Consider the following 11,710-nt stretch of genomic DNA (forward strand, 5'->3'; position numbering starts at 1 on the left):
GTGTTCGAATACTTGTAAAGAGTGCTGCAGAGGGAGGGAACGAGAACCCAGGAATGCTTCATATTGAGCAAAGGAATGGGGAAGGAAAATAGTACAATTTTAAATTACTGTGCTTTTATTGGTAAAATATGGTATTTGAGGATAACAAAAAAAAATGAAGTGTTCAGATGCCTTTCCAGTTCTTTCATATTAAATTATAAGAAAGTCAGCTCATCTTTATTCTGTCGTATGATTGAATAAAAACAACCAGAGAAGAAAAAAGATCACAAAGATCACTACAGGGTTGCATCTGAGTCAACCACACTTCCCCTCCCTCTCTTATATATTTAGATATTTTTTTTCCTATATCCTGAATAGCTAAACAACTGTCAAGCATGGTGGTGAAAGTTTAATGAATCGGGTTTGTTATGCAGCTACAGAACTCTGGTAATTTGCAGTCTCTGAACTTCTGCAAATACCAAGATATTCTGGAATTCGAATATTATAGAGTAATATTCTCTTTTATTTAACCATGCATAAGTTTTCTGGTTCCCCATGAAACCAACTGTGAGAATTCTTGTGCAGTTTAATAAAAAATCTTGACAACAGAAAACAAACAAGATAGTGAAGAAAATGTTTTTTTCATTTATTAACAAAGTACAATAATTATATTTCACAATTATTTCTGAGAAATTAGAAGCGCTTCTAAAAAACTAAAGTACAAAATTTCCCCCACTCTTCTGTCTTCACCATGAAACGATAAAGACAGACATGAAGATTCTCTGAGTTTTAAATGTTCACATCTTCTTAGTCCGTTTCCTGGGTCTCTGGTTGAAGACCGGCGACGTTCCCATGAGCGAGTCAGGCGAATGCGAAGCGTAGCTGCCTTCAGACGCCGCCCCTCCTGGTGAAGGCGCCATGGCTCCTCCAGACTCACTCATGGTGGACATTGGATCCCCCTCTTCGAACACATCTCCACTCAGGACGCCATGGTGATGATGATGATGAACAGCACCCTGACCTTCATCACCGTCCTGGGGTTCCATCTTTACTTGGGGCCAAAGAGGGGAGTTGTTGGCCGCGCCACCACCTTGTGAAGAAATAAACTTAAAACTGCAGTTATCGTTCTGGACAAAAAATGTATCAAACATTTATGTAATTTTAACCACATGATGTAAATGAGCAAATATCAGGAAAATCTTACTCTGGCAGTGAGAGGAAGTCTGACTTACTCTCTACATCAGATTAATCAAATCCTCTATATTAGATGTAAGGAAACTGAAAATGAGTCAAACTGTTGCTGCTAACACATATTACTAGTTAAAGAGTGTGCAGATCTATGCAGCCAGGTTATTGAAGTTATTGTGTTTGTTTTTCAGTTGAATCTTTAGCATATATGTTACATCAAGGAAAGTCTTTAAATAATACATTGTGATTAAATATACTAGTAACACCCATCTTTAAGATGCAATAAGCAGTGGTCTCACCTGAAGTGTGAGGGGAGTGGTCAGCATCCAAGCCTGCTGCCAGCCTCTCTGCATGGGCCCCGAGGACTCCCATGGGTAAAGCCTGGTCCCCAGAGGCCAGGTCGGCCTCCGGCTCCTCACTTACAGGGAAGGGAATGTCACTCAGAGGCTCGTCCTTGATCTTTAGAGGTTTGGAGTCTTCCATAGCTTTCTCTGGATTCACCAGCCGCTCATATTCTTCTGACAGCTCTTTGGTAACCTAGAAGACAAACACTGTTGTTTCTGTTTGCTGCTGTAAATTTATTATTGTTTTTTTTTTAACCTAAATAGGCTTGAACTCATCTCACCTGCAGCATGTAGCTGTGATAGTCCTTGATCCTGACTTGCCAAAAGCGCTGGAGGGCCAGCATGCTGCCAATGCCCACCTCGTGGAACACCTGCTCCATCACGTCCGGGAAGGGCGTGGCTCCCAGCCTGGCCTCGCGATCCACTGCTACTCGCAGGAGCTGGGTGAGGCGCAGGTAGTGTTCATGGACCAGGTCGGTCAGGGTCTCCAGGACGCTTTCCTGGGCGGACTCAAAGCCGGCATGAGCCAGCACCGTGGCTACTGACTGATAGAGGAGCTGCCTGCAGGAAGGCCAACTCAGCTCTGTGACTGGTTCACCTTTACCTCTGAAAGGGTGGAAAAACACAAAGGGATTCGTCAGCACAGAACCACAAGTCTTGTCTCAAAGTGTCTTGTGAAACTACACAGAATAAATAAAGAAAATAAATGTTTTTTAATTTTTCTTGGGTATTATAGATCGAGTCATGAGCTCCCACTTTGCCCACCAATGGAATCTTCAGCCAGTCTGACAGAGTCCCACAGCAGTAGTAGATTAACACAAATGCATGCCACATTTATCAGATGTATTTCTTTAAAAATATTGAAGACTATGCAATATTTCTCTGTGACATGCAAGTTATTCTCTGGTCTGTGTTGGTCAATTATATACAATCCCAGTAAAGCACACTGAAGTTTGTGGTTTGAAATTTGAAAAGGTTTAAGTATGAATACTTTTTGCAAGTTATCCGTATCTGTCATTGTTACAATGTTGAATATCAAGATGTGACATCTCAAACTTACTTGTAGAATTCACTCTCGGGATCACTGTGGCGAAGCTGAAAGGGCTGATGGGGGTCTTTGCTGTCTGCAGGCAGCAGATCGTCAGGCACAGCGGGTGGAGTGGGAGGACGTAGCGGCAGGTTGGCTTCAGCCTCCTCTGGTCGGCTGCCGCCCTCAGAGGATGCCGAGCTCTGACCCTGAGCCTGGCCCTGGGCCGCTGCCAGGAGAGCTCGCAGGCGGCGGGCGTGCTGGCACAGCTGCACCGTGTGAATGGTGAGGCTGCACGGCTCTGAGGGAATATCCAACATCGTGGTGGGCCGGGGGCGCTGGGCAGACGGCTGGTGCAGGGGTGGGTCCTGCATCTCCACAGAGCGAAACTCGCGTTGCAGCAGGTCGAAGGAGCTGCGACTGGGGGGAGCCCCGGATGGTCCAGGGATCTCACCCCAGTAACGCATCATGATTGATTCAGAGCTGAGCCGAGACTATACATGGAAGAAAGGTCAAAATATTAACACTTGTAGACCTCTTAACATTTTGTCACATTGCAATCACAAACTTAAATACATTTTACTTGGATTTTATGTGACAGACGAACACAAAGTATTGTAAGCCTAGTATCTATATTCAACACCCTATGCTCTTGTATCTCAAATTAAAATGCAGTGCATCTAATTACCATCCAAGGTCTGCTTATTACTAAAGAGTTCAAGTTTAACTGCATGTATTCTGTGAAGGCATGGGAAATTTGTTGGAGAACTTCAGTGAACAAACATCATCATGAAGATAAAGCTACAGAAGTTTAAAATGGGCTTACAACAGTTTGCTAAAAGCCACGTCAAGGCAACAAATTAAAATACACTAAATCCCTTCCATTTAGTCATTATTTGCTACTTTGTGTTTATCTGTCTAAAAAAAAATCGCATTCAAATTCACTACATTTTACATTGAAGGTTGTATTTCACGTTTCAATGTAAAAAGTATCCAGATTTTTGCAAGGTATGTAACCAACTTCCAGACAAACTGCTTTCTGTAAGCAAATTAGCTAAATATTTTAATGAACCACATATTCTGCATTTCTAATTCAAAATGTGCCTATTTCTGTTAACTGGTGAACTCTCTCAGCTAGTTTAGTCCAGATTTTTATCAAGTGTCAGTGACTGAATCCTTGACATGAAAGTGCAGACGGATGACAGTCACGCAATTTAACAAAATTAAAACAAAATGACATATTATTTTTACATTAAGCAAAGCCGAAATAAAGAGTTCCTCTCGCTAATTCAAACGAACTGAAAAACATGATTAAAGAAATCTTTTACATCTGTAAATGTTGAATAAAAGAAAAATTATCACATTTTTGTTTGGAATTTGTGAAAAAAAAATACAGAACAAATCCGTATGATACGACAACGAGGAGCTGAGCTAACATTGAGGCACTTTTTGATCTCATTTCATTATAAAGATAATAATTAAATCAAATAAAGCTTAGAAGTTACCCTCAGATAACTTAAAGCCAAAACGTCTTCGGTTTCGAACGGAAGCTGGTTAGCAGCGAGGCTAACGGCTTTGAACGACGCTGAAGTTCGTATCTGATTCGACGTTACCAAGCGAGTTCTTTGTTAAAGGGCCATGCCGCAGGTTTTAGAAACCTATTTTTCAAATTTTCAATTTCAAAATTGTGCACACTACAATGGTCAAATCCAAAGCGGATTATTTTATAAGGTCTAAAACTTTACAACACATCTTATTTCTAAAGCCAACAATATATTGATAAAGAACATTTTCAATGCTGACCATGTAAACAAAATTAGAACTCCAATACACTGAATGCTCATACCTGAATCAGTCTACATTGAAGTCAAATTATTTAAAATACAAATTATTATTTGCTTAGACCTCTTCTAATATGATACGCTGTTTAATACAAATGAAATGGTAACTTCAGTGTTGTTTCATTTTCTTTTGTCCGTACTTTAAAGCGGACTTGCAGATTAGTTCCGTTACAAATTATTCTTTGATTGAATAAAAATTATATTTTTAGTGCTTTAAAATAGAAAAAATCCAATTTATGTTAATAACACGTTTTGTCTTGTGTTTTGCGTTGATAGTGTGTTTTTATATTAGGCAGTTAATATTCGGAATAATTTCTCAGTTGCACCAAATAAACCTCGACGCTTCCTCCGTGCTAACAGACGTGAGGTAAACATGGAGGAAGAAACACAGTCAGAAGTGGAAACGACGGAACATTTAGACACCGAAGAGGGGAACAAGCCCACAGAGAAAGAAGAAACCAAATCTGATACAGAGACAGGAGATACCTTTAAAAAACCGGCTATTTTCGCGGCACCTTCTCTTGCTACCAAACGCGTAAACAACGCAGCAGAAAACCAGGTGGACAATGTGTGTGAAGCTGCCACCGATGCTGCTACTGCTGAAGAAAAAGAGCGAAAAGATGACAGAGCTGTCGGCAAGACTAATAAACAAGAAGTTAAGGCGAAGGCAGCTCCTGTCAAAGCTGGGAAGTTCCCCCCTCTGCCGTACACAGAACCCCCCTGGGGGGGTCCTCCACCAGAATCCCCCTACGCACTCGAAATCCTCAAAAACGGCACCATAGTGGACACTGTCACCCTGACCCACCGGAGCTACTTTGTGGTCGGGAGGCTACCTGTGTGTGACGTCTCCCTGGAGCACCCGTCCATCTCCAGGTACCACGCGGTGATCCAGTACCGAGGCCACACGGGGGAGGAGGGCTGCGTGGGTGAGGAGAGGGGCTTCTATGTTCACGACCTGGGGAGCACACACGGCACGGTGGTCAACAAGAACAGGGTCCCCCCGAAGACCTACATCAGACTGAAGGTGGGACACGTGTTGAAGTTTGGAGGAAGCACTCGGCTGTTTATCCTGCAGGTAGGTCCTCTTCTACAGAAAAGTTAATTCCAGAAAAAAGTAATGTAATTTATGTGCAACGTCATACCAGGAAGTCTCCATTCAGCCGTTTAATGATGTTAAAATGGAGAATAACCAAGTACAGTTTCTGTGTTTGGGATTGTTGTCCATTTAAGACATACAGCACCTCACTGCTACTGTCCCCTCTTGAATACAATTAAAGTACAATAAGTGTACTTATAGTTTTCCTATCGCGATTTAATTTATAGCTATGAAAGAATCTGAAACCTGCCCAGTCAGATAACTGACATTATTTCCTTGTCTTTAAAGCTCTTTGAATTCTCTATAGTAAATTAAAATTAAACTCCTGACCATCAGTCAGGAGTCGATTGTCCAGCAGAATGATATCTGAGGTTGTCCCTAACTGGAGGTCTTTCGTTTTTTCTCCACAGGGTCCGGAGTCTGATGAGGAAGAGGAGTCTGAGCTGACAGTAACGGAGCTGAGGGAGCGAGCCCAAAAACAGAGAGCAGAGCTGGAGAAGAGGATGATGGGAGACCTCTCTGATGGAGAGGATGAGGAAAATGGTGAAGGCAAAAAGAGCCAGAGTGAAGCATCAAAGGAAGACTCTGGATGCACATGGGGAATGGGTGAGTGAATGTGCTTTCTTTGAGTCAAATGCCCTGTTTGCTTCGTTTGATGCTTCTACATCTATAAATCCATTCTGCAGAAGAGGATGCAGCTCCAGAGGAAGACGAGAACGAGGAAAACCCCTTCTCAACGGAATTCCACGAAGATCAGGAGGCAGCTTACCTGAAAGACCCGAAGAAGGCTCTGCAGGGATTCTACGACAGAGAGGGTGACTTTCTGCAGAACCCAGCCGTCTCTCTGTTGTTGCATTTCATCTTGGTTTCTAACCTCAGGTTTCTGCCTGCAGGCGAGGAGCTGGAGTTTGAGTACGAAGACAAAAATCATGGCACGTGGCTCTGCAGGATAAAGTTAGTGATCTGATGCACCTGTGTCATGAGTTTCCCCAATAACACCTTTAAACTTTACACACGTTCGTCCCATCAGGCTGCCAGTGGACGACGCCTTGGGCCGACAGCTGGTTGCAGAAGTGACACACACGGGGAAGAAGAAGGAGGCCGCCATTCAGTGCTGCCTGGAGGCCTGCCGGATGCTGGAGGCCCGAGGGCTGCTGAGGCAGGAAGCAGGTGAGAGCTCGGCTCAGAGGAAAACATCCGCTGGAGCCTGCTGCTACAGCTGCCTTTGGTTTCAGTCTCACGCAAACGAAAGAAGAAGAACTGGGAGGACGAGGACTATTACGACAGCGACGATGACACTTTCCTGGATCGGACCGGCACAGTGGAGAGGAAGAGGCAGGAGCGAATGAAGAAGGCCGGGAAGATCGAGGAGCGGACCGAGACCTATGAGTCTTTGGTAAATATGACGCATGGTTTTACACACAACGTGGAACAATAATGGAGAGCAAATAACTTAGTGTGTAAGGGCAGACAGGTGTACAAGTTACTTTGGGTGACTTTCAAATGTTTTCATTATGCACATCAAAATTACATTGATAAAAATGAGATGCATATTTAGAGGCCAACAAAATGAATTTTCTTATTGACAGTTATTGTTTATGTCAGCTTTTGTCATTGATCAGGCTGCACAACACACACATTTTTTTTGTTATCGCTGTGTCACTTTACACAAAATCCATGTAGTGAATTTTCTGCCTGGACTTAATTACTTATGTAAGCGCCATCTATTCTGGCTCTGTTTCTGTTATATATTTTCTTAATGTTGCATGAAACGTTTGAGGAAATGAAGAGTCGATAAAGTCATAAAAAAAATTAATATTACTGGTTCATTAAAGACAAACAGAAAATTTATTTTACTTCCATTTTACATCAAAATAATTTAAAATATGAATAAAAAAATTACTGGTAAGTTGGTGAAGCTCTGACAAAGTTTTATATTGGTTAGAAATTAGAGTTCTAAAACTTTAACTTGCTGATTCAGAACAACAATTTACCAGCAAATTGCTTTTTATTTACTTTAGGTAAAAAATAATAATAGTAATATTAGTTTAAGTAAAATTACTTAAACTTAACAGTTGTCAAAGTCGGTACAAAACATTCTTTCACAACAATCAAACAATCAAACCTTGTGCAAAATAAAGAAAAATTTTACAAAAGTCCTAAAATTGATGGATTTCCTCCAATATGAGCTGGAAAATACTTTTTTTTATGTGGACAAAAATCATTTCACTGTAATGTCTTTAAAATTCAATTAGAAGACGTTAAACATTTCTATTTACTGTTGCTCAGGTGGTTAAACTGTCCTCTGTGGAGAAGGAGATGGCAGACGCTCAGAAAAGGCTCAGTAGCGGTAAACAAGGTGCGTCCTCTCCACCTGCAGAAAGCAATTCTGCATTTTTTTGTAGGTTTCTGCTTTGAAAAGTTGTGTTTTTTCACGTTTCCTCCTTGCAGGCTCTTCGGCCTCCTCGGAGGATTCGCTGGATGCCTTTATGACGGCGGTGAGGAGCGAGGCTGCGATGGACGCCGTGGAGCGCAGGAAGCTCCACGTACATGTGGCCGACCTGCGCAAAGAGGCCCAGCGGCTCCGGAAACTGGTGGATCTGACTCGGCCGGCGCAGATGCCCTCGCTGCTCCCCGGGTGAGATGTTTCCCCATCAAAAGCTTAACTGTTTGATTCAGATCTGTTTATAAAGCTGAGGTTGCTGTGATTTTAGTGGAAGCTCTGAGGCGGAGAAACCCAAGAAGAGTTTATCGCTGTTTGGCGCCATGAAGGGAGGAAGCAAATTCAAACTGAAGACGGGAACCATAGGGGTGAGAGCTCCAGCTCCTTTACATAAGTTTCGTCTTTTTCCTCCGATTTCTGCTGCTCAGCCTCTCCTCTGTTGTAGAAACTGCCCCCTAAGCGGCCCAACCTGCCCTCTGAGCTCTTCAACATGAAAGAGCTTCCGCCTGAAGGGGAACAAGAGGAGGATGAAGAGGAGGAGAAAGAAGAGGAAAAAGAAGAGAAGGCGGCAGATAGGAGTAAAGATGATGGAGATGAATGCAGCACCGCCCAAACTAAATCTGACTGTGTAGAATCCAGCATGCCTCTGGGTCAGCAAAAAGACTCAGAGGAGGTCAAAGGTAAAAACAGCTGTTTGGTCCTGCTTTTCAAACTGGTTCTGATCTTTTCATGCCACAAGGTGGCGGCATTATCTACCACCCTTCTTATAAAAATGCACTTGGTTCCTCTTATCTTTTTCTTTCACTACTTCGGATTTTCCTCAGAGGTAATTTCTATGTTTTTCAAACACTTTTTGGACAACAGAATAAAAATGTTGTAAAAGAGGAATTTAAAACCCAAAACAAGGATGGTGAGCCGGTGATGAACCGAGTTCAGTATCAAATTTTATGCATTTCCATGTACATAAGCAAAATAGACATGGAAAAATATTTGCATTTCCAGACTTCTTTCTTTATTCCTCTGTATAGAAGTCGCCTTTCCTTCCCTCCTCCCTTCTGTTTTTATCTTTCTGTCTTTTCTTCAGTAATCTGATCATTTTACATTTGTTCATATTCAGAGCAAAAGCTGAAGAAGAGCAATAAAGCAGAGCTGCAGGTTCCTCTGAAGCCGTCAGCTACCATGAGCCCAGGTGAGTCTGTCAGTCTTCCATCCTGCATTAGGAGCTACTGCTTCATTGGTTCCCAGAGAACCAGGGTGGCTTAACTCTTAGAAACCTTAATTTTATAGAACATTACTGAGCACCAAAGGGGATTCTTGTATAATGACCTCCAGCTGCTCAGAGTTCATCATTGTGTGAATTTCTTTCTTGTCTTTAAAGCTGGAGGCAACCTTAAAGCTCCATTTTCACTTGTGTTGTTCACAGAGTCAAAGGCAGGGGGCGAAGCAGAGCCAGCAGCCGCAGCAGCAGGGCCCATTCCCTGGAAGAAGAGAGTGATGGGCCCCTGCAGGGTAGGCCCCTCACACCTCCCATGTGTTAGCTGGGTGCTCAGTATGAACTGACTCTAGTCCTTGATGTGTCTCCACAGCCTCCAGTGCAGCTGTCAGGACAGTATCCACAGGATGACCCTGATTACTCCGTGTGGCTACCGCCTGCAGGTAAACAACCGGCCGGTCAGCTGACCTTTAATCACCCACCCAGCTCATCAGGCGGCACTGTGGAAAAGTTTTCCTCACATTTTTAAGCATTTCCATAAAACCTTCCTTTAAATCTCTTCTAAGGCTGGATACATGTAATAAACAAGCCTTTACAATTTATTTGTGCCACTGAGGAATGCGCATCAGAATTTTTCAAGCATTAAGATGAACATGAATAAAAAGAGTGTTGAAACAGCTGCCAGACAGGAGCTTTTATTCAGAGACGCATCTGATTGGATGAGGAAGTGATTCACAGCCTCCTCTTTTCTCACAGGTCAGACAGGAGACGGCCGAACTCATCTCAACGACAAGTACGGCTACTGAGGAGGACCAACACAGACGTCAACGAGCAGGAAGCTCATCGTCAGCCTCGGTGCTGGAATGGAAGCGGCTGAATTTACCACTGTTTATTTGGACCAGAGGAGATGAAGCAGCACCTGAATCATCCAGCGTTTTATTCTTTAGCTGCTCTTCCTGCAGATGAACCAACCCGACACCCAGTCCGCGACCCGCTGCCGTTCGGCTTCAGCCGATTGCTGGCGTAACCTTTAACCGTTTCTCCCCTGCAACGGGAAGGAGTGTGTGTGGATGTGTGTGTGTGTATCAGGGAGAGAGGGAGTGCATAGCAGCAGCTTTTCTGACCATCTGGACACTTGGATGGCGTACTAGATGAAACGTAAGCTGATAATGACTCAAGCTAAGTGGAGTGTGTGTTTCCGTGAGCGTCCCCACACACACAGTCCAAACCCAACCCTCTCGAAGTTCTCTTTTTAACAAGATTGTCTCTGCGAGAGCTCGGTGATTCCTTTCTCTGTGAAATCCCACTCAGTGTTTTCTTAAACTTCGGCTATGTGCCCCACCCTCTCTGCTACTGTCTTTTAAACACAACAGTAATAAATGGAAACTTCATTTAGTAAAATAAAGTAGTACATAACTACAAAGAGTAAACATTTTTGATTCTGTCTGCTGGCAGGAAAAAGATCTGCTCATATACGCCATAGAGCAAAACAGTCAAGAACATTTTTGAGCAATTCTGTCCAACTAACATAACTTAAAGGGATATTTCATATTAAACTGTGCTTGTGGAGAATCAAAGACTATTTGTTTTATATGCATGGTTCCTCTGCAGTATGGAATACGATTTAATTATGTCTCAGAACTAGACAGTCTTTGGAAGTTGAGAAATTGGCTTTTCCATTAAAAGTTTAATGATTGTGTTTGTTTATCCCTCCACTCATTCAATCTATTTCTCTATATGCTAATCTAGTACTTTCTCAGCTAACTAATCATCAGCTTGTCCATCTGTTGACTCTTCATCATTCATCCATATAGTTTAATCCCCTCAAGGCTTTTGGTATTCATCCATTTATGTTATCAGTTTTTTTTTTCTATACATTTCTATATTTTTTTAATCAATCCATTCTCTCCTTCCATCTCATCCAACTCATTGGTTTTTCCCTCCATCTCTCATTCCATCTCCTCACCCTTTCTTGCATACCTACACTGGGGCATGAAGGGACTACAAGGTGGACAAGTTATGGGTTTGAATCACACCCTGGAGCTTTCCTTCACGTTGTTTGCATCTCTGGGTCCTCTGGCTTTCCTCAAGACTCCAAAAACATGACTAAGGTTAATTGGGTTCTTTAAATTGCCCTTCGGCACAAATGTGTGCATGACTGTTTAACATGTGTGACCTGTCTAGGGTGTACCTCTCACCCAACGGCCGCTGGAGATAACCGGTTGCCCCCAGCCACCCTGTAAGCAGGTGTAGCTGACGGATGCATTACTCCTCAATTGCAGTTGCATGTCTTAGATTTTCCACATGTGGAGATTAAAGCTTTTGCACATTCTTTACATAATAGCTGAAGCTCAGTCTGATTGAGTGGAAAGCGCCTTAACAGGAGTTTCTAAGTCATGCCACAGATTCTATCACATAACTATGCTTTGATCTAAACTTTTCCATTCTAGCTCTGGCTGTATGTTTAGGGTTAGAAAGTGAAACTCCATCTCATGTTTTCATAGCTTTTAGTTGGTTTTCTTCAAGCGCTTCCCTGTCTGAAGCTCTAGAAATGTTCCTAGTAACCAGGAACCTGCAAC

General features: G+C 42.7%; 2 protein-coding genes across 3 annotated transcripts; one reads left to right on the forward strand and one right to left on the reverse strand.

The window, feature by feature from the left end:
- Positions 1-604: 604 nt before the first annotated feature.
- supt7l (SPT7 like, STAGA complex subunit gamma) lies at positions 605-4,484 on the reverse strand. 2 transcript variants are annotated; one of them, XM_055038464.1, is made up of 5 exons: positions 4,385-4,484; positions 2,572-3,032; positions 1,793-2,117; positions 1,467-1,704; positions 605-1,069 (listed from the first exon to the last, which is right to left on the reverse strand). In XM_055038464.1, the coding sequence occupies exons 2-5, from the start codon at positions 3,006-3,008 to the stop codon at positions 777-779; spliced, it is 1,293 nt and encodes a 430-aa protein (XP_054894439.1). In that variant the 5' UTR covers positions 3,009-3,032; positions 4,385-4,484; the 3' UTR covers positions 605-776. The 2 variants fall into 2 exon arrangements, with proteins under 2 accessions (XP_054894439.1, XP_054894440.1); XM_055038465.1 differs by lacking the exon at positions 4,385-4,484 and adding an exon at positions 4,044-4,118.
- Positions 4,485-4,720: 236 nt separating this feature from the next.
- slc4a1ap (solute carrier family 4 member 1 adaptor protein) lies at positions 4,721-10,830 on the forward strand. The gene is made up of 14 exons (XM_055038363.1): positions 4,721-5,454; positions 5,886-6,081; positions 6,162-6,290; positions 6,369-6,429; positions 6,506-6,645; positions 6,711-6,871; positions 7,765-7,834; positions 7,927-8,113; positions 8,190-8,286; positions 8,364-8,598; positions 9,036-9,107; positions 9,342-9,427; positions 9,505-9,574; positions 9,888-10,830. The coding sequence occupies exons 1-14, from the start codon at positions 4,753-4,755 to the stop codon at positions 9,935-9,937; spliced, it is 2,256 nt and encodes a 751-aa protein (XP_054894338.1). The 5' UTR covers positions 4,721-4,752; the 3' UTR covers positions 9,938-10,830.
- Positions 10,831-11,710: the final 880 nt, after the last annotated feature.

Source organism: Poeciliopsis prolifica, unplaced genomic scaffold (genome assembly GCF_027474105.1).
Source record: "Poeciliopsis prolifica strain line A6 unplaced genomic scaffold, Auburn_PproV2 SCAFFOLD013, whole genome shotgun sequence".
NCBI lineage: Eukaryota > Metazoa > Chordata > Actinopteri > Cyprinodontiformes > Poeciliidae > Poeciliopsis > Poeciliopsis prolifica.

Bases quoted from the DNA above. Each gene is read 5' to 3' on its own strand.
- supt7l (XM_055038464.1), bottom strand. From the start codon at position 3,008: ATGATGCGTTACTGGGGTGAGATCCCTGGACCATCCGGGGCTCCCCCC. The intron at 1,705-1,792 runs GTGAGATGAGTT...TTTGTCTTCTAG, and splicing joins ATCACAGCTACATGCTGCAG to GTTACCAAAGAGCTGTCAGA. The intron at 1,070-1,466 runs GTGAGACCACTG...TTTCTTCACAAG, and splicing joins CCACTCCCCTCACACTTCAG to GTGGTGGCGCGGCCAACAAC.
- slc4a1ap (XM_055038363.1), top strand. From the start codon at position 4,753: ATGGAGGAAGAAACACAGTCAGAAGTGGAAACGACGGAACATTTAGAC. The intron at 7,835-7,926 runs GTGCGTCCTCTC...TCCTCCTTGCAG, and splicing joins GCTCAGTAGCGGTAAACAAG to GCTCTTCGGCCTCCTCGGAG. The intron at 8,599-9,035 runs GTAAAAACAGCT...GTTCATATTCAG, and splicing joins AGACTCAGAGGAGGTCAAAG to AGCAAAAGCTGAAGAAGAGC.